At 40.4% G+C, this 20,736-nt stretch overlaps 1 protein-coding gene across 2 annotated transcripts; it reads right to left on the bottom strand.

Annotated features, from left to right (window-relative positions):
* Window positions 1-10,418: 10,418 nt before the first annotated feature.
* insig1 (insulin induced gene 1) lies at window positions 10,419-17,313 on the bottom strand. Of its 2 annotated transcripts, none has more exons than XM_026179779.1 (6): window positions 17,057-17,313; window positions 16,833-16,944; window positions 16,382-16,732; window positions 14,809-14,933; window positions 14,385-14,551; window positions 10,419-13,936 (listed from the first exon to the last, which is right to left on the bottom strand). In XM_026179779.1, the coding sequence occupies exons 2-6, from the start codon at window positions 16,888-16,890 to the stop codon at window positions 13,798-13,800; spliced, it is 840 nt and encodes a 279-aa protein (XP_026035564.1). In that variant the 5' UTR covers window positions 16,891-16,944; window positions 17,057-17,313; the 3' UTR covers window positions 10,419-13,797. The 2 variants fall into 2 exon arrangements, with proteins under 2 accessions (XP_026035564.1, XP_026035563.1); XM_026179778.1 differs by having other exon boundaries at window positions 10,419-12,348; window positions 13,837-13,936; window positions 16,833-17,124.
* Window positions 17,314-20,736: the final 3,423 nt, after the last annotated feature.

The raw sequence follows: 20,736 nt of genomic DNA, 5'->3' as shown, positions 1-20,736 counted from the left end.
TTTGATTTAAAATAAAATTCTTGCTTTGTGATAATGCTGCTTCTGTTTAGTATTTTTACACCATACCTGAGCAGCACCTTCTGCTCCCGTCTAACATCTCCCCAGTCACAAAAGGGCCCAATCCAAACAGTGAAAGTTGGGAGTGAAAGATGTAATTAGACAGGCCACTCTCACGCTGCGATTGTTTCTCACTTGTGAGGGGAAGCGCAGATTAATGTTGAGCGCTAAATAAGCAGCACACAATGGATTCACAGACAGGCCGCTACCGCCTGGGCTTGGCCTCTAACCTCATAGCAAAACAGGGATGTCTGGAGGAAATGACACCATTTCAGACTCTGAATTATAATAGGGGCCTTTGTGCACTAAAAAAATATGCACATCTAAACCAATCTAAGCCTGAAATATTATTTGTCTTTAGAGTGAAAGAGCGTCCACTAATATCACTCCATTGGCTCATATTGTTAAAGCGTTTTTAAATAAAGGACGAGATTTGTTTGAAAGTCGGATTTGGAAATAATGACTCTTTGAGCTATTTCTCAGTGCTGCTTCTGTGCGGTGTAAGGAAGTCATCTCAGCCTGGTGCAGTTTTTAGACGAAAACAAGGTTTTGACTCAAATCTGGAACACACATGCTTATTTCTTTATGCTGTACAAATCCATAATCCCGGTCATTGTGGGGGTTCCGATTCACTATTGTCTGCCCACTTTGGACTGGCTTGTTTTGAGTATGACTGATGAAAAGACAAAAGGATCGTGCTCTGTTTTTAGCTCCTAATAATCAGTTATTGCTTTGCCTGCTGAACATTTCTGTGGTGCTGGATGCTAACGAGACTTTCTGGTCGACCTTTTTCGGGTTTTTGTCAAATTATATTTTCCAGGACGGTCTGATCTGGTTTATTAAGGGTTTAAATAGTACCATACGATTCAGTTATCGACATATTCTCATTATTACTTTAAATATAGGCAGGCGTTAACTGACATCTATAAAGCTGTGTTTTATTGGCATGGTCTTTTATTCATGTTTGCCTGTTTTGGCACGCTTATATGCCAGAACAGCCAACGAGAGCTGCTATATTACTTTCTCTGTTTCGGCTCTTGTGGTGATTTGGTGGCGCCACTGCATTTTCTTCAGAATGCGCTTTGTTTCCCTTATTTACTGATTTGTAAAACGTGATTTTTAAATCACAAGCCTTAACGACGGTAACTTATCAGTCCCCCTTGCCTCACCAAGCCTGGGCCCAGACTTTCCACACGCAAGAAAATGATCAAATTACTGAACAATTACAATTACTTTATTTTTGCTTGTGCTATTTTCCCAGTCAATCAACTTATAATCTTATAGTTACTGTTATAACCTAACCATTGTAGTGCAGCGGTTATACCTTAACCCTAGCTGTAGTTTTTGTTCAAGATGACTTTTTATATTTTGACAAGAACAACAACAACAACAACAAAAGTCCACTGGTCAAAGAGTAGCAGCCATAGAGCCAGAGACAGCTGTTTTTTGGGGGGGATAATAATTTTCTGGCGAGTCAGAAACATCCCCTGCAACCATTTAACATTTTGAACACAACATGTGAAATATTTTCATTTCCTGGACCCTGTTTGCCATCATTTGCTCTTTAACACGCTGCCAGGTAACCTCCAAAATAGCCTCCAGCAGGCCCGTCAAAGCTCTAATCAAAGATATAAAGATTTAAAAATTCTTGATCCCGCTATAAGGATTTTTTCCTCTCACATATAGGCTCAACATTATTCATTTAGCTGGTTAGCTTTTCTTGAATTCTGCATCCCGGGTGCCGCCTTATGGTTAAAACATAGCCTATAAAATGGGCATTTCTTATGATTATATTCTGTTCTTGTTCACGGAAGCAGGAAACATTGATTATTGTACTTGTCATATCTGTCAGGTTCTACTAAATAAGTGAATGCTTCCGTTTTTTTCTGTCTTTTTGTTTGTCTGCAAAAAAATAAAAAATAAAAAGCATTGGGGCATCTCTTCTTTTGCCCTGAAAGGGTTAATATTCCCTGTCTTTGAATGCATATTTTGCGTGCAGCGTATATACACACTAACCAGGTGTGTTTCATAATCACTTATAGCTCTATACCCCTCCCCTCTACCTCACACGCGCACATACACACACGCATATATACAGACATATACTCCTCCTACTATTATAATGTATCGCATGCATTGTGCGCATGTGCCCTGTCCTTGAGTTCCTATAACCTATTTTTTTTCCTCTGTATTTTTCTGGGTAGGATTGTCTTATACGTCACCAGCGCTCAGTACTATGGAGTACTACAAAAGGTGACGCGCAGAAGGAGGATTTGTGAATGGACGCCGTGATGTGTGCCAGCTCACAGATCAGAGGGCGGTGGGCCCTCTGCAGATGCACCCCCTCCATCACACCACCCCTCCCTCCAGATGAATGGGGGTCTCTAATATCAGCCCTGTCACCATTGCAGGGGTCTAACCAAATCCTCCAGCTTCCTGTGCCTTTCAAAACCTAAAAGCACCTCTCTTCTATTTGATGATCCTGTATGATTTTTTTCTTTCTTTTTTCTCTTTTCTTTTTTATTGTCGTGGTTTTGTGGGCCTAGAAGCTCGCTGCCCACTCTTTTATTATGGGCCAAGAGCATGGCAGCCGAATTAGACTAGATTAGAAAGCTGGCCGAGCTGCATTTAGTGGGCAATACAAAAAGTCAATCAGTTTTAGAAGTGTGGTTCATCGGAATATAAAATAGGTTAAATGGAGGGACTTTACACCAGTATCTATTTTTTCATTGTTTCCCCGGGATTTTCCAGAATCGGTCTTCGCAGTGTTTCATAGATAACCATAACAGGATAAATCCCAAAGAAAAGAAACACATGGATAAGAAACAAAAGCAGTTTTTTTGGTATCTGACATCGATACATGGATACAATTGTAGTAACAGTCTTTACAAAACTGCCTTCTTGGGCTGAAATACTGTAGGTGTTCATCCAAGTTTACATTGTTAGATTTTTAAAGCAAAATCATGCTCAGGTGGTGTTTCTCTAAATCCGTTTGATTAATTTTATGCTCCCCTTTTCCAGTGGAAAAAGCGCAGTATATAATTTCCACAGCTGCTTATTCATCACAGGCTCTATGTAGATGATGTCTATATAATTTTTTTTTCCCCGTGGTTTGATTGTGTTTACAGAGAAATCCTCTAGAGTCGCCACGTAGCGGACTTTGGGGCTGCTGAATCTTCTGCTTTCAGCCCTTTATAGGTTTTAATAACTCTTAATCCGTCTGATCAGTCTGGCGTAGATAAGTCTCATTTGAATTTGGATTGTTCTTAAGAGGCGGGTCGTATTTCTCCACAGAAGTCTACAGAGCTTAGCACAAACAACCGCACCACCCTGAGCGCAATTAAGGCTTCAGCTAAATTAGATGAAGGGTAATTGAATGCAGCTGACTTCCCATCAGCAAACTCTTGAATTAATACAATGAATAATACCAGTTGATGGTCACTGATTATTATTATTATTATTATTTTATCTGTATTTTTAGGGTCAAAAAGTCAAAAAGTGCATTTTCTTTTAGACACGAAGCAGCAACACTCCAATCTTTATTCGCATCATTTTAGAGAGGAAAAATAGGCAAAACTTTTCTTCTTTTCAAGTTTTCTCTTTGCGCATAAGAGACACAGATTTGGAGAACCTCGCTGTGGTGCATACCGTGTGGGTTGCAGACATAGAAAGCTTATATCTTTGACAAATCAAATTTCTGTTCTTGCCAATCAGTGCCACCCTGGATTGTTTTGCAACTATTTAACTGTTTTCTGAGCGGAGGGGGAAAAGAAAACTGCATATGCTTACTGTGATCCAAAGTTGTTGTTTTTTTCTTTCTTCTTTACAAGAGAGAAAAATAACATAATTCTGATCCGGAGATTAAGGTTTAAAGGAGAAAATTTGATTTTAAAATATAAATTTAAGGACGACCAAAATCTATAGCGAACAGAACAACCATCTCTAAGAATGAAACTCTAAAAAATAATGCAACAGATATATAAAGTGCACCAACAGCAATAAAAGTTTGAACAGAAAAACCTTTCCTTACAGCGGCTGCAAGAAAAAAAAAATCTCATGCATTAAAAAAAAGCATTGTCCACCTTCTTTCTTATATTTTGAAATAACTCAGAGACACTCTTAATGACCCATAGTGCCTCATTAACAGCCATAAAAGTTTTTTTAAAAAAGGTTTTAAAGTGGAAAAAAAACTTCACTATGCACGCAACTCTCGCTTTGTATCCCGTTAAAGATCAGAATTTCCTTTTTCTAGCGTGCTTTTGTACTTATATACACATCAGAAAATAACACTGTAAAGATCCTCATATCTTTAATAATAACTGGCTATTTTTCACAGAGTGTAAAAGCCTCTAAGGGTCCGCTCTGTAATCCTGTAGGTACATAAAGCGCACAGTTATCTGCGTGACGCTCAACTGGTGTCAGGCCCACAGAGCTCTTCTCCTACTGTAGTTTTGTGGCTGGTCTGCGGGACTTTTCACGTGTCGGGACGTCTTACTTCGGACAGCAAAGAATGAACTGCTGGCTATTTCTGTAAGGTTAATGGGTTTACATTCTCAGTCATACAGAACAAATAGGCTATGGTGTGGGTGGGGGTGGACAGGTTCAGTTTGAGAGGGACCAGAGGGGGGGGGGGGGGGGGGGGGGGGGATGAAAATGTGCCGCCAAACAGACCTCAAAGCAAAGCCAGTGTAATGTAAAAAAAGAAGAAGAAGAAGGAAGTAGTGTGTACCTTATGTTCAATCAGCTCAGCTCGCTGGCCCCTAAAGTTTTTTGGGGTCCTTGATTCCCCTGTGTGGGTCATCCGGGAAGCTTTGCGGTTTTTGGATTGTCCGCATGCCTCGTGCACCTGTCTGTCGCGGGGAAGCAAGGAACAAGTGGGACAAAGACAGGTGGAAATCCCTTGCTGAAACTCATATTTGTTCTTTGTCGTTGTATGAGCTAATTAGATTTTATTAGAAGAACCTCACGTCCGCAGGAAGTGCAGTTAAACGTGTGATCGTTTAACTGCATAACCAAATCTGTTAGTTTTATTTCCTTTAAAACGACGAAGAGGAGAAATTCCTCTTAAATTATGGCAAAATCTATACATATATATTTAAAAAATAATAATAGTACAAATCTTATTCGCGTTTATGTTAAGCTGAAAGTAGATTTACCCCAGCCAGTTCGGATTTTGCGTCCGGGCAGTTACAAACGCCAAACCCACAAGTTAGATGTAATCATATCGCATCACAGAGATTTTAAAGTTACACATTTAGTGCGAGTAGTAAATGCTAAGGGATTAAATCAAGCATCGGCATCAGTGCTTCTTCATTTGTTCATACCGAGGCTCTTTCTAATTGCGAGATACAATTTAAGTTATGTCCCCGCGTCCAGCAACTTTAATTATAGTGGAAGGAGGTCAGTCATAAGCGGATATTTGACCCGGCTCCTTGTGTGGCATCGCGCCCTTTACCGTTAAAGTCGCCAAAATAGTTCTGGACTCCGCTGGATTTACCATGTGCACCCAGTCCCACCCAGTGCACCTGAGTTGTTTTTACCCCCCAGTAACTTATATGTTGTGAATTTGTCACCTACCAGGAGAGGGGCTCGTCAAAGGACATTTTAGACGCAAGAACTTTCCCAGATGGGTTTAGCCTGCCAACTTTGTGCATTTCTCCGGAACTGCAATCCTGTTGCTTGAATTATGCTTACGTGTACTAATGAAGACTAATTAAAACATGACAAACATCGACCTTTAGTGCATTCTAAGTAGGGCTGCAAGCATGTCTTAGATTACTGGTATATGGAAATGAAGTCTGTTAGCCTATTTGACAATATACATACGGGCGACATACAGTAAGACATAAGCAGACTGTCCACATTAGTTGTAAAATCACGCAAACGTAAGGGCTTATATATATGTATATATGTTTTAATATTGTAATATTTTAAACGTGCTTCATTGATACAGCTAATGGCCACAACCAGCTAATCTTCTTGAATCTCAAATCCACATTTCATTTTTAAATGAATCTCCTACTATTTAATTCTTTTTTCTTTCTTTTTCTTTCAGAAAACTAAAGAATACACACGGATATTGACCTGTGGTGTAAATTTTAGCCTTCTCTCTGTTTGTGAGATGTTGTTGTCTGCCTCCCAGGATAGATCTCGCAATGGAAATGCTCACCTTGATTTATTCCATCACCTTTTATTCAGCTGTTATTATTATTATTATTATTATTATTACCCTGGTCGATTTACAGAGTCTGATCTGGGCGCTAGGATGCACTGGGTGTGTTTAATTTACACTGGGAAGGATTTGTTTGGATGGCATGCATAATGTGCCATCACCTGAGGTTTATGCTGTCATTTTATTATTGTCCTGCGGTGGAAGAAAAGGAATCAACTGGAATGGCACACAAGGCTGAGCATGTTGACTGAACTGATAAATCTCACACGACACAAACACTTCTAATGATGATTCTGTATCAGTCTGTTTAATGTTTTTAAGCGTTCATACTTTTATTTGTTTGGGTTTTTTCCCCCCGTGATTTCACCCACTGGAGGAACTGCGACCAAAAAGAGAATCACAGCCTCTTAAAGGGAGAAAAGGTGTGAATGGATCATTTCACCCTCAGACAGGAATACGCAGAGAAGGCAGAGAGCAGCCCGAGACTGCCATTTGAATGGATCTGAGAGGTAATTTGAGCTAAAATGGAGTCCACTTCTGAGCCACTCACTCAGCCCCCCCATGGCATCCACTGTAATTCATTATTCCTGGCCGGCACTGGGAGAGGCAATGAGCGAGGGCAGAGGACAGGAGTGGACCCAGCTCTGGTGTAATGAAGACTCAGTAGACCTAAACCAGTCTCGCACACACTCGCACACGCACTTGCACACACAAAATCTTTCATTATATTTCAGAGAGAGCAGGACATTAATGCCACTGAAGACCTTTTGGCAGAGAAAAAAAGTGCAATGATTTTCTCCACACTCAATCCATTTCATTGACCTTTTCTATCATGCATGTGACTCTGCCCGCTCACTGCACTGTGAGATAAATATTCCAAGGATAATATTCCTCTGCTGTTTTAATAAATTATCTTTCTGAATCCAAAGTTTTAAGAGGCTTTAAGGAGAATATGAGCGTATTTGTAATTACTTTTACTTTTAATTGCCTTCATTTTTCTTCATGTGCTGTGTTTTCTTGCTTTCTCAGATTCCAACACTCCGGTTGTTCTTTGTTCGACGCCTCTAAAGACTTGTTTTTTCTACATTTCCATACAAGTAGTTAGGTGAAAACCTCTACATAGATGAGGCCCTTGCAGACCTTCCTTTTCCTTGTCCTTCCACTAGGGGTCTATAGATGTCCTGTCCAGACAAGCTGGGAGGATAAATACTGTCATCTGGTGGTAACAAAAGCCATCACTACTGGGTAATCTGGTACTATACTGCATGTTTTCTTTCCCCAGAATATATGCATCTTAATATCTTTATCCACTACCACACCACAACGCGGTACTTTACAATACATTTAGTTTTTTTAAACAACAAAACGAATAAAGTAGTCAAAATTTCATTTTTCTTTGTCCTGGATGAAACAAACAGAAGTTTAGTGCCACAGGTGGAGCATGAAATAAAGCAAACAGTGCCTGTGTAACAGCAGCTCACAGATTTTAAATGTGTGTGACAGCCAGGTGAGATGACAGGCGCTCCCCCAGATGGGTTTACCACAGAGACGCGTGTTCAAAGCGAGGCAGGCCACCAGCGTTCAGTGAAGACAAAGTCAGAAGTTATAGAGGAGAGGAGAAGTTCAGCATTCAAATGTTTCGATAGGAAAAGAAAGAATAAACGTGAAAGTAGCTGATGGTTTCAATACATTTTTTCAGATTGTAGATGCAGATGCATTAGTGTGAGACTAGTTTTTCTACTAAGACAAATCTGAATGCTTGCAAGACTGGGGTAAGAAAGTGATGAAAATAAAGTTTTACTATAAATTATGCACCGAGTTATGAACATTTTGTTTCTTGTTAAGTTTGAACAGCTGTTTAAGTGAAAAGATTTCTAAAGGAAATGTTTATTTTGATGGGCGGATCTGCTGAAAATGGTCACAACCCCATAAGATTAGTACCTGTTGGTTTAATGGTTTTTAATGTATTTTATAATTATGCCTTACGTGCACCATTGTGATATGTAAAGTCTTCAGCTGTTGCATACATTTAGAAGTTCCAGCAATTCACTAATACACATATTTAAAATAATAATTTGGCCAAATTTAGTCTATTCAGATACAAATAGAAAGAAGAGCTGTAAAAATTGTAAACATCTTCTAGTGACATTGTAAATGCAATCCTGTTTGCAAACTGTTCAATGGTGTATTCCTGAAATGCAATACAGTGACAGGAACAAAACCAAATCTGAAATATAATCCAGATGAAGTGTAAAGTAGCACAAAATAGTAATACTCGCTGCCTTCTACACTGTTGAGGGACGGTAAACGCAAGAGCAAATCTAAAGAAGCAGTTTAGTATAGGATTGCATCTTCTTTCTCAGTACACCTCTGAACACCACCTTTTTTTTTCCTTGAAAAATTTAGTTTTTGAAATATTGCCTCATCACAAAAAAACTCTCAAAGGCAAATATATTCAAAAGTGCCAACACCACTAGAGTTGCTCTGAATTGCTGAAGCCTTTTTCTTCGAGTTCGAGCTGCTTTTTTAAAAAAAATTTTTTATTTTTATCTCCTAAGAACTCAGAACCCATAAAAGTGAGAAACTAAGAAATACTATAAAATTACAGAACCACACAGTGCAGCAAAGAACTATTATTATTATTACATTACATACATATTGGCCTTAAACTCTGCTGTATCATACTGTTATATTTTAATAGCAATACCACCGGTGTGTTTTATGAGCAAAACTCGTACTCATACTTCTTCCATCGTGCCAACTTATTCTGGAAAGCTGCACTAATCATTTTCCACTTTATTTTGGAGTCTCTCTCATTTCCTTTGGCTAGTTTAAAACAAATATATATCTGTACAGTGTAATTTTTATATGAATATACCTTCTTGTCTTGTTCTTTCTGCTGCTGTTTTCCTCCTCGGACCAATAAAATTTGATTTTATCTATCTTGTATACCGTGATCTGTACTAAACAGACGCAGTAAGTGAGACTCTCATTTCAAGAGACAAAAAAATTGCAAAGAGAATGAAGTTAAATACAAAGTAAACAAGTTAAATTTGCTATACTCCAGTGTAGAGTTGTAAATCTTTGTCTTCATGTTTGCTGGCAGTCGACTCGCTGCACAAAATGCGAGGCCAAGTAACACAAATTTCAAAGTCAAAAAAGTGCTGCAAAGAGATGATAGCAGTCTGCCGGAGCAAACCTATAGGTGCCGTGAATCAATATATCTGATGTGCCCTCGCTTGTCTTCTTGCCTGGAAGGAAGGATAGAGAGACGGAGAGACGGAGGGGAGGGGGCGCTTTTGGCAGTGAGGGGGGTTCTCTAATGGAGTCTTTCAGTTTGCTGTGGCTGGAAATGAAAGGAGGTTGAAGCCTGGCCAATTATTCTGCCTGAGAAGAGTAGGAGACTGAAAGAGGAGGGAGAGGAAAGAGATGGCGTGTGGCGCCGTTGCCCTGTTAGAGGATGGGTAGATGGATGGATGGATAGATGGGATAGAGGGATTGATGGAAAACAAAAACAGATGCATGCGAGTATAGAGGGACTTCCAGAACGAGGGATTGATTCAGAATAGCCCACAGCCATTGGCCCCGCTCCCAGAAATTTCCCCCCAGTGCAAAAGGTTAACTGTCAGTCCCCCGCTAGGTATAAATAGAAGTCTGCCCTCCAGAAAGGCGTGTTCAGAGAGGGGGTAGACAGAGGAGGGGAGGGAGGGCAGTTCCTCATGATCCCAGTGACACACAGCAGAGGGGGGTGGTTTCAGGGTTTTTTGGTGGGTTGCAGAGGGTCTTACAGAGAAGAGGAAGGAGAGGGAAGATGCAGCCAAAGACAGTACAAAGGAGGGGACAAAAGAGTGTCCTCATCTATTCAACAGGACCGTGACAGCAGACACAACAAATGCCATCATCAGCACCCCAGAAAGCTTCATTCCAATTAAGCTGCAGCTGCATTTGACAACCAAATAAAATCTGCGGGCTAGTGTCTTACTGGAGCTGCAGAGATGTGTAATTAGGCAAGTGTCTAGTAATCAGTTTAATTATGAATGATGGTATCAGGTTCATATCACCACAGGGGAAGCTACAGTGTCTGTTATTTTCAACCAGATAGCATCCGTATGTCACATCATAGCAGTCACAAAGTCCCTCCAGTCCCACACGCGAGTAACACAATAAAATAAAAGAAATCACAAAGACGTCTTTGTCAAGTGTTTTTATTTTTCACTTAAATCCAAAGTAGCAAAAATGATACACAGCTGAATTATCAGACGCACGCACACACACGGAAACTCTAAAACATTGAGACAGAAGGTGCTTCACCACCTCAAAACATAAAGCTTCCTCTTCAGTTTTAGCACACCTGAATGTACGCAGATTCGACCTGAAGTGATCTGCCACAAAAAAGGATTTAAAAAAATAAATCAGGTTTCCTTCAGTAACACTACTAAATGAGATTTTTTTTAAACAACAGTTTGACACAATATTTTTTTTTTATGCTGTCTCTCTGGTTAGAGTCATTGGTATTGACTCTGAAGGCATGTAATCTCTGACAAAAGCATTGTTGTTTACAAAAAAAACATAAGAAAGAGAGGATATTATTGCTGTTTTGAATGATCCACACTGCATATACTTTAAAGTTACAAATATGTTTTTTAGCCTTTGTCAGAAATAATAAATAAGGAAGAATAATCGGCTCATGTATGGTCTGATTGCACTTAATCCTCTGGACCCCCAGACACTAACGCACTGTAGGTCTAGTGTGGTAATAATACCTGTCTGATTACACAAGCAAGCCATTATACACACAAGCAGTAATGTCATTATGTTTTTTACAAGGATACAACTAAACTGTAATAGTGACAAAAGCACTACATTCTATAATACACAGGCAATCACAGATTGCAAATCTTACGTAATAACGTCCCGTCCTCTCCCATTTTAACTGGTGTCTGTTCCCAAACTATCATCTCTAGTTTGAGGATGCTGTTGAAGTCGAAAACATGTACGATCCCACAGTAAAGTGTTTTTCCAAATGGGAATGTAAGGTCCATTCTATAAAAATGCACTGGAAAGGTTTTTTTTAAACTGCTAGTATACCTGGTACATTCCTTCAAAGCATGCTTCACCTCTATGGTTCATCTCAACTCCCAGTCCCGACTAACGCTTCCTTTAAAACAGTCCTCTCTGTCGTTTTACAGCAAAGACAAGCTTGATAACTGATTAAAAATAATACTATTCGCTGGCAAAAACAACTAATTTCCATTCTAAAAAAAAAAAAATGAAGCAGCTTGAATTTTGTGCTTCAGTGATCTTCACTGTTTGTGAATATATAAAGTTAAATTGGTAGTCAACTCTTGGCGCCTTCTTTAATCATGTATTATAATCAAGTGTTAATAAATCAGAAAAATGATTTGCTTTCCTGCTGGGAATAAGATGAGAAAGCAGTTTCCCCAAATATTTCCCAAGACATTGAACTAGTCCTTCGAAAAATGTGAAACACCGTTCATTACCATACATACATTTAGTTTGGGGGCGGCGGTCACTGGATGCTTGGAAAATAAATACTTCAATTTGGTTTCATTGGGATTCTACATTGGAAAACAAAAGGATCTCTTTGTGCAAGCGAGCATCATTTTGCCCACTAGAGCAACACTTCCCTTTTATGATCATACAAAAATGAAAAGAAAGAAAGAAAAGAAAACATCATAGCACCCCCATCATTTCTTTTCTGCCATTTCCAGGATACAATCACGCCCAGGAGCACGCGTCCACTTCATGAAATTAAACCCCTCTCCTGTTCACTTCAAACAAGGACACACACACACACACACACACAAAAAAGGCAAGGGCTGTCCGCCTGTGTAGTGTGAAGGAAGCCTTAATGCTAATGGAGCACAACAGAGGCGGGAAGGGGCTGTTTGGCTGCAAAGAGATGCAGAGGACATGGCACGTTTGATGAGGGGCTTTTCTGACCTGCACTTTTGTCATCTGAGCAAAAGATGAGGTCGTGACAAAGAGTCTTTCCTCACATCATTCTTCTCGTTCCTCACAGAACGTATCCATTTTTTCTCGGATGCTCTCGCCCGGTCGTCCACCAATCAGTCCATGTGGGGTTTCTCAACACCACCCTGGAGAAGAAAAACAAGGCCTATGTTAGTTATATATCAATCAATTTGTAATGCAGCAACAGGTTAATACTTGTATTTGCTCACAGTATAAAGGTAGCATGTTTTGTTGATCTGACTGATATTAGAATCAGTTCCCTTTTTCTTTCTCCCCAATGGCAACCTAATATTTTGCAGAATCGGGGGAAGAAAGTACTTCCTTCTCAACATCGGCTTGTTTAGTTACATGCTTAATCACCTTATTTGCTCATGAGCTCCTGCAATAGTTACATTTATCAGCCATTCAGCTTAAAATCACAGCTAATGTGTAATAAAGGGTGTTTTTTTCCATGGTTAATCCAACTAAACAGACTCTATCACTGTCATTTCCAGAAAATAAAACAAAAAAAAAGGTCTCGTGTGCCTCCTGATTCTTCTCATAAATGACCCACTGAAGCGAGTGAGCGAAAAAACACAGAACAAAACCACGAGTTCAGACTTGTGCCAACATTCCTCAGGCCTCATCGCGAAAACAAAAACAACAAGTAGCAAATGACCCTCTGGTCAGCCGAGTCCAGACTGGCTCTGTGTCTCACCACGACTGTGAAAAACAACAGCTCTTAATCTGCTTTCACGCTTTCAGTGAGTCAAACTGAGGCAGTGATGGGGACTGGTACTTTACAGACAGAATGAGGTGAGGCTTCTGGGCAGAAGCTTAATGAAGACATCAAAGCTGACTTGCTGGGATAATTATGAAGGAAGGGGGGCGTCCAATGCTCTTTGCACAGTTTTAAACCATTTGACAATGTTATCTGCTGCCGCGCCTCAGCAGAATAATTGCAAATAAAGCATGTGTGGCGCACGGGAAGCTTTTGAAGTCAGCTCTTTAGACACAGAGCGGAGGCTGATAACGATAAATGCGGAGGGATATTTTGCGCAAATACGACATACCGAAAACTTTTCAAACCATCGATGCAGAATCGCCACTTTATCCTCCAAATTTTTACATGGCCAATTAGAAAAACCTTTTGGATCAAGAGAGTCATGTGACTGGTTTCCACTGAAACTTGAAATCTTGGTAGCTCTTGAAAGGAACAGTTCATCTCAAAAGTGAAAATTAACATGTCAGCATCCAACCTCATCCCTGCTTATGCTGTTTTACACATAAAAGACAATAAAACTCCAAATATGCAAATGCTCCTTTTTTTAAAAACCCTTAATTCTGAAATCTGCAAAATTTAGTAAATAAGCGAGAAAACCTAGCTATCTGACTCCAGAATAAATACAATGGATTCTACGGACTTAGCTATAGCCCCTAAATATGATGATCACAGGACAGTAAACAGTGGTTTCTTGCAGTGAGTATTGGCTTGTTTCAACTGGTAATATTCCAATAAAGCCAGGTAAGTGTTACCTCGTGAAATCAGCACTTCACACAAACATCAACATCAACATATCAGTCTGAACCTTCAGTTAAAGGATGACAGTGTGATCAAGACTTGCAGACTTTACCATGGCTAGTTGGCGTCCTATGTTACCCACAGTAACACCGCCGGAGAAGAATATGCACGGGAGCCAGGAGCGTACGTACAGGAAGTCTGGAGATGTGTACCTTAAGAGAAAAAGAGAAAAGAAGTCACACTTCAGAAAAAAATAAAAGTTAAGAAAGCCATCCCAAGCACAAGTATGAGTTGCAGTTATTACCAAATCATTACCTCCCCTCATCCCTTACTATTTTTCTATTTTGTAAAATCAGGATGATCTGCAGCTGTGTTTTTCTCTCTCTGCTGTACAGTTTTAGTTATTATTGTATTGGCTAACACGTCACTGACATCATTCCATATCCTCATACCAAAGCTGGGTTTACTCTCACAGCTGGATAACCAACTCCCACACCAAACACTGTCATTTTAGTTGTGGGTGTAATAAGAAATAAAAGAATAGTGATGACAAATCACTGCATTAGTTTTGTTTCCTCAGAAAAAGATACTCAAGAATGTTTTTGTTCCACTTTTAAAGGCTTTCCTTGAACACCCTGTTGTTGCTGATGGAGAACTTACTGGTAGACTCCATTGTAGACCAGCAGCTGTGTGATCACAGTAGCTAAAAAGGCAGTGGTGATGCCCAGTCCGAAGCCGCTCCTGGACCGGTCGAATGTCCACCACAGACCCAGGGACAAGGCCGCTAGCGTTAAGGAGAGCTGCACGTTGTTGTCGAAGTCTAGTTTCTGTGTTCCGGGAAGTTAAGGACAAACAAATCAAACAGCACGAGGATAACATCTGATTATTTCTTACACAAATATTTGGCCACCAACAAGTTGCACCACCTCTTTTTGCAAAAGGATAAAGCAGATTACTGAGCTGATGCAGACAGCAGCCAAAATTGAGTTAATTACTGGTGTACTTTTCCACTGTACTGTAACAAACAATCACAAAAGTAGCAAAAGTGCATTTGAGAGGTGTACAGGACATGGTGAAAGGATACAACACTGGCGTGGTTGATACCGACGAACACAGCGATACACCTCATGACGCTCGCCCACTCCCTCTTGAACTTGTGCGGCTCTCCCAAGTGGCTGTCGAGACAGGGATACAGCAGGCCGATAACAGCTGCAAAAAAAGCACAAAAAAAAGGGAACAAACAGTCTTGAATTGTGCCAGATAAGCAGAACTTCTCTGAAATAAAAATAGGGCAAACTGTGTCATAGAGACAGACTGCTGAAGGTGCATTTCCACAGTTAGCGACACACCTGCTGTACATGCACTTCAAAAATCCCCACATGACGAGTATGCATAAACATTAGCTTTCATTTTAAAGTTGTCTTTTACTTTTTAAGTTTGCGACTTTTTAATCTAACTCCCTACATACTGTCATTAAAAGTCCAAGAATTTGTGAAGGAAACTATATAACCACACTATTTGAATGTAAAAAGTGGACACAGTGGATATCTTACAAGAAGAGTTGGCGGAGTTACAGGAATTAGTACCTGGGTCACGAGAAAATGAATATGAAACCATTTTGACATTCGATTCGTCACTTAAAAAAACAAAACTGCTCACAGAAAGCACCAGATGCTCTTTAATACCAGCCTCTTAAGTCAGAGGATTTACTTTACCCCTCTAGCTTTTGTTAGTATATTTTTCACCTTATTCAGGCTCCAAGAAGCTTTTATCTGAGAAATACCTCCTTTGACTCGTCATTGACAATCTTTAGCTGCAATCCTACTAAGAATAGCATGCTTAGATGGGATCTGTGACAGTTGCTTGTTGTGGAACCTGAAATATCATCTGTTTCTTGGACTATTTATCAAGCATAAGAAGACATTTAATGACATCACCTTCAGGTGTGGGAAAGTAAAGAACCATAAGAGCCATAAGCCTACATCTCTTATTTCTCAGTTTGTTTCTGTCCTGCAGCATGCAATGACGAGAGGAGGGGGAGGAGCCCAGCATTTACGCGCTTCTTTCTTTCCCTCACTTCCCTGTTTCTGGCCTTAAAAGTACCTCCCCTCTCAGCTCACCCGTTATGACACCATCCAATGAGCTCGCAGCTCGCCTCGTGTCCGGCTGCCGCGACCAATCAGAGCGCAAGAAAAAGCAACATCCGTTCCAAGCCATTTTTTTTTCTTTTTGATAACAGCCAGACTTAATGATGCCTTCAAAACTGATAATTAATATGAAACAAAAACAAAACTGAAAGGTGATTCATTGTCAGCTGATCATACAAATGCTCCTGACAGTGGTGATGAGAAAAGGGATGTGCTTCTGCTGGTTTAAATTCCTGCTGCTTATTATGGCAAAATCCAGCTCACAAAGGGGGATTTCCTGACCATAAGAGCCCATTTTATATACACAAGCGGTAAAACACACCACATATTATTTAAAGTGTCATTTTCTCTTCATAAGGGAAGGCTGTTGTGCTCTAACTCCTCCCCTCTCTGCATTCCTTTGTCCCCAAATTAGCTGCAAACTACTGATCACCCGGGTAAAACTACCCTTGCAGGGTCGTTTATAAAGCACCAAGTAAGCTTGATAAAATCAGCCTTTTATTCACTCACCGGCTCCTGTACCGCAGCAAGGTGGGATCCACCATGCGGACGAAAACAAAGTTGTCATCACCTCCTCGGGGAAGAGGGTAACATTTCTTTGTATCTGGAGCAAGTTGAGCACCAAGGCCAAGAACACTCCGACCGTGAAGAGGACGACACCCCGGCGGATCAGGTTGGCCGTCTGGACGTCCTGCAAGGAGATGTAGGCACTGCTGAGCACCGATGTGATGATTGACATCATCTCTTCAGTTCTGGATGCCAACCAGTTTGCGCCAGAAGATGGGTGCTTAGTTTCGGTCTTTGATGAAGTGGAGCAGCTCCAACAATGCTCCTCCAGCCTGGGCATTTGGCACTTTAAAGCTAAAGAAGGAAACGAGACAGTCAACACACGAGTGCCACTGTTTTCATGTTGAAAGAAAAAAATCGAAGAAATTGTTTTAAAATTGTTCTGGCTGCTCACCTTGATCTCCAGACGTCTTCAGAGTCAGCTCCAAACAGAATCCTCTTCTCCTGTTCATTCGCGCCTCGACAAGCAGATTTAAGCCAGGATCCCTCCTCCTCGTTTTCCTGCTCTTTTACAACAAGTGAACTGCAGTCACGTTGTTTGTTCACATCATCGTCAGCAAACACACGCAGAGCGAGAGAGAAAAAACACACAGTGCTCCTCCATTCCACCGCACAGACCTCATACCACCGACGAGAGCTTCCTCTGCAGAAAACAATCACAGCTGTGTCGGGTGAGAATCGGCAGCCAATCAGAGCGCGGCGGCTGATATGACGTGACGCCACCCCACCGCCCACTTCGTCCGGGACAGACGCACAAACAGGGAGGCTGGAGAGCAGAAGTGAAAGTGGAAACGCCAAACAACGGCTCTTTAAAAAAAAGCCTTTATTCTCTCTATGATAGTTTACAAGAAAGTATAAAAGAAATCTAAGAGACAGAGGAGGCGGTTAAAAACATTTGGAATAAAAGCAGTAACTGTGACTAAACTACCACAGTACCACAGCTGTAGCTTTATATTCAACTAGAATATTACTCATTTTTTTAAAGGTAAATTTGCGTTTACCAGGCAGATCTCAAGCTCCACCTCGCTTACGTGTTGAATTATTCACTGATATTCTCTAAACAAACCCTGCTTTTCTTCGTCTGTAACTAAACAAACAGCAGTCCTCTGCACCCTTATATATAAAGCCTTTGGGAAATGGGGTCAGTGGCACAGTTCGTTTGTTTAAAAAAAAAAAAACCAAACCGGTAAACTTTGGGTCACTTTTGAGGAGGTGTGGCTTGGAAGGAGGCTCGGGAAGGCGTGTAGTGCCAGCGCACGTCGGTTAGAGATAACGTGTATTCTGAAAGGTTCAATACCCCGATCACAGACTTTTGGGGCTCGTTCGACAACAACGCGAAAACGTGTTTTGCAAGAATCTGCGTTGTCCAGTCGGTCGTGAGTAGGTCAGTGCAATAACAAACACCCTCCTGCTGGATACGTGCAGCAGGACACATGCAACTACCGGAGCACATTTTGCTTCTGCGCCCGAGGAAAACCTCACCTCGCACGTGGATGAAAATCTACTCCCGTGCAAGCTTCCTCACTTGTTGTGTTTCCAAAAAAGATAAATCAAACGTTTTCAGTTCTTTTCACTTTGTAAAAGCCCCACAAAAAACCTGAGTCACATTTACTTAATAATATCAGCTTCTGGCACTTACAAAGCAATACCATGGATGAATCATTTCTTTATGCAAATAAGACTTGGAAAAAGTGAGTTGATGCCTCATGACCTGGAGCAAATGTGGTAAACAAAAACAGAGACCGTATCAGTGTGACAGCATTTCATTTCAATTAGGTTTAATTAAATGTATTTTTTGGGGGGTGTAATTAACAGTGCTCTTGATATTTTGGGGGTATTATATTAATCGTGTGTGTGTTTTTGGCACATTTGTGGTGTTCAAATGTAGAGAGTTCGGCACTAAATCAGGGTGCAGTGTTGGTTTTCACCCAATGTTCAGCTTCAAAGCTTCCACCCAGCTGCCGAATTTATCTCTTCTTAGTTATGGCTGATTTGATGTGCAGTGTGGAGAAAATCAATGTACGATTTATCAGGAGTATTTGTGGAAATAACTGTATTTATAATAACAATAATAATAATAATGGACATTGTAACACTGTGGGCACACCAAGGACTTTTTAGTTTTGCTAGTGGTTTTGGCTCTAGGGTTTGGTTGCTTCACCACTTTGGCTGCATGGCCATGACTTTTGGTGAAGACAATCAGAGTCTTCAGGGGTCAAATCATAATGAGTCTGTTGATTCTCTGACTTTTATTCTAGCACCACAAACAGATTAAAGGCAGCAGTTATCCTGTTAAATATGTATCAAAATCTACTTGTTGGATTCACACTATTTTTCGTAGTTATGTTATTGGTCCCCCAGAATCTCAGTATTATTACTCAGTTAAATACACCGCCCAGTGAAAAAAACAAAAGGCACCGCTTGTATTTAACTAACCAGAATTTATGCAGGGATCAATATGATTCAGCTGGCTGTTTAACCGTAACTGAAGCAGTGAGAAGCTTATCATTAAGAACTGTCCAGGTTTTAACTGTATTGTTAAAACCTGGAAGGTTATTGATGAACCAGCACCTTTGAGGAAGAAATGGTATTGGATAAAAATCCTGAGTGATCGTGATTGGATTTCACTTAAACATCTGGTCAAATTAAATAAAAACAGCAACAATAAACCTCATGGCCATGTTAAAAGTGATAGTAAGAGCATTTTCTCACAAACACACACACAGTAAGAAAAGAACTGAAGGGATTGGGGTGTGTAGCTGTACAGCTGTGCAGCCTTAAGAAATCCACTGACGCTAATTGGAGAAATTGGTCTGATTAGTCCAGACTTTACCCTGTTCCAAAGTTATGGGGACATTAGGGTAAGAAGAGAGGCGGATTCAGTGGCATCACTGAATCTGTCATTTCTAGGCTCAGCAACAAAAATGAGGTCTGCTGACTACCGGGCAGGGATAGCTCAGTAGGTAAAGTGGTCGCCCCATGATCGGAAGGTCGGCGGTTCTACCCTGAGGTGCCCCTGAGCAAGGTACCGTCCCTACACACTGCTCCCCGGGCGCCTGCTTAGTGGGCTGCCCACTGCTTCACTGAGTAAATGGGTCAAATGCAGAGAAAAACAAGTAATTTCCCCATGGGGATCAATAAAGTATCCATTATTATTATTACCTGACAATGCTGAATGACCAGGTTTTCCCATCAATGGATTTTATTCTTCCCTGATATCAGAGTTCACTGGGTTCAAACTGAAAGAGTGGTTCAGGGAGAATGAGACATCATTTTCATTCATGGATTGGCCACCACAGAGTCCAGACCTTTACCCCACAGAATCTCTGGGATGTGCTGGAGAAAACGTTACCCAGCAATCTGATTTTCCTTACCAAAATAATCCCAGGTCCAATACATGCCTTCATTAAAAGCTAAAGGTAGTCCAACGAAATTATAGAGTGCCTGACTTTTTGTTGTCTAAGCAGTGTACTTTAGAACATCGTGGATGGAAAACCTCAGTGATTCACTTTGAGCAAGCACTTGGAAACTCCTTTAACCAGAGGAATCCTGTTGACTCCTGCACAGTCTGAGAAAAAAGAACATATAAAATCTTTTTCACCTTCCTTTTTTTCATTTAAGGAACGTTTTGAAATTGTGATCTACAGTCATGTATTTGTGTCATTGCACCGAGGTTATTGTAATACCCTGTTTACTGCTCATCTCTTCTCTTTTACACCTCCAAGCAATACAAAATGCTCCAGCGAGCAAGCTCACACTACTCCTATTTTCTTCTCTTTACATTGGTCCCGGTTGATTTTCAATCACGTTTTTAAAATTCTCACACTTGAAGCACTAAACAGACATGCTCCAGACTATATTATATATCAGCTTCTTGTTAAATGCACAGCTGTTTGCTATCTTCTCTCACAAGCTCAAAATCTATCAGTTTTCCCTCATACTGAAGACCATAGGAGAACAGAGCCTCTTCGTCTGTGCATCAAGGCAATGAAAGAATTTAATGCTTCACCCCTTGTTAGCAGATTTGGTAAAATCCTTTTAAAGAAAACAGTTGAAAACCTTTCTGCTTTATCACGCCTTCTGTTGAGATTCTTTTGGTATTTATATTTTTATCGATTTCTCCTAGGTATTTATTGCTTTGCACAGATAAAAAGCGCTATATAAATACATTTTGCTTGTTTTTTTATTCTATTTTAGCACGGTTCTCTATTGATATTAATTGTTGTATAGTAAGTGTGACTTTTTGTGAAAAGCACTTTGTAAATAAAGTTTAGTTTACTTTAAATTTATAGCGAGAT

Source organism: Astatotilapia calliptera, chromosome 9, assembly GCF_900246225.1.
Source record: "Astatotilapia calliptera chromosome 9, fAstCal1.2, whole genome shotgun sequence".
NCBI lineage: Eukaryota > Metazoa > Chordata > Actinopteri > Cichliformes > Cichlidae > Astatotilapia > Astatotilapia calliptera.
The sequence above is the reverse complement of the archived record's forward strand: the minus strand, read 5'-3'. Positions and strand labels throughout refer to the sequence as shown.

Coding starts and splice junctions, on each gene's coding strand:
- insig1 (XM_026179779.1), bottom strand. CDS start 16,890: ATGAACAGGAGAAGAGGATTCTGTTTGGAGCTGACTCTGAAGACGTCT. Junction 16,733..16,832: donor GAAGACGTCTGGAGATCAAG/GTGAGCAGCCAG, acceptor TTCCTTCTTTAG/CTTTAAAGTGCCAAATGCCC. Junction 14,552..14,808: donor GTATCAACCACGCCAGTGTT/GTATCCTTTCAC, acceptor CCCGGAACACAG/AAACTAGACTTCGACAACAA.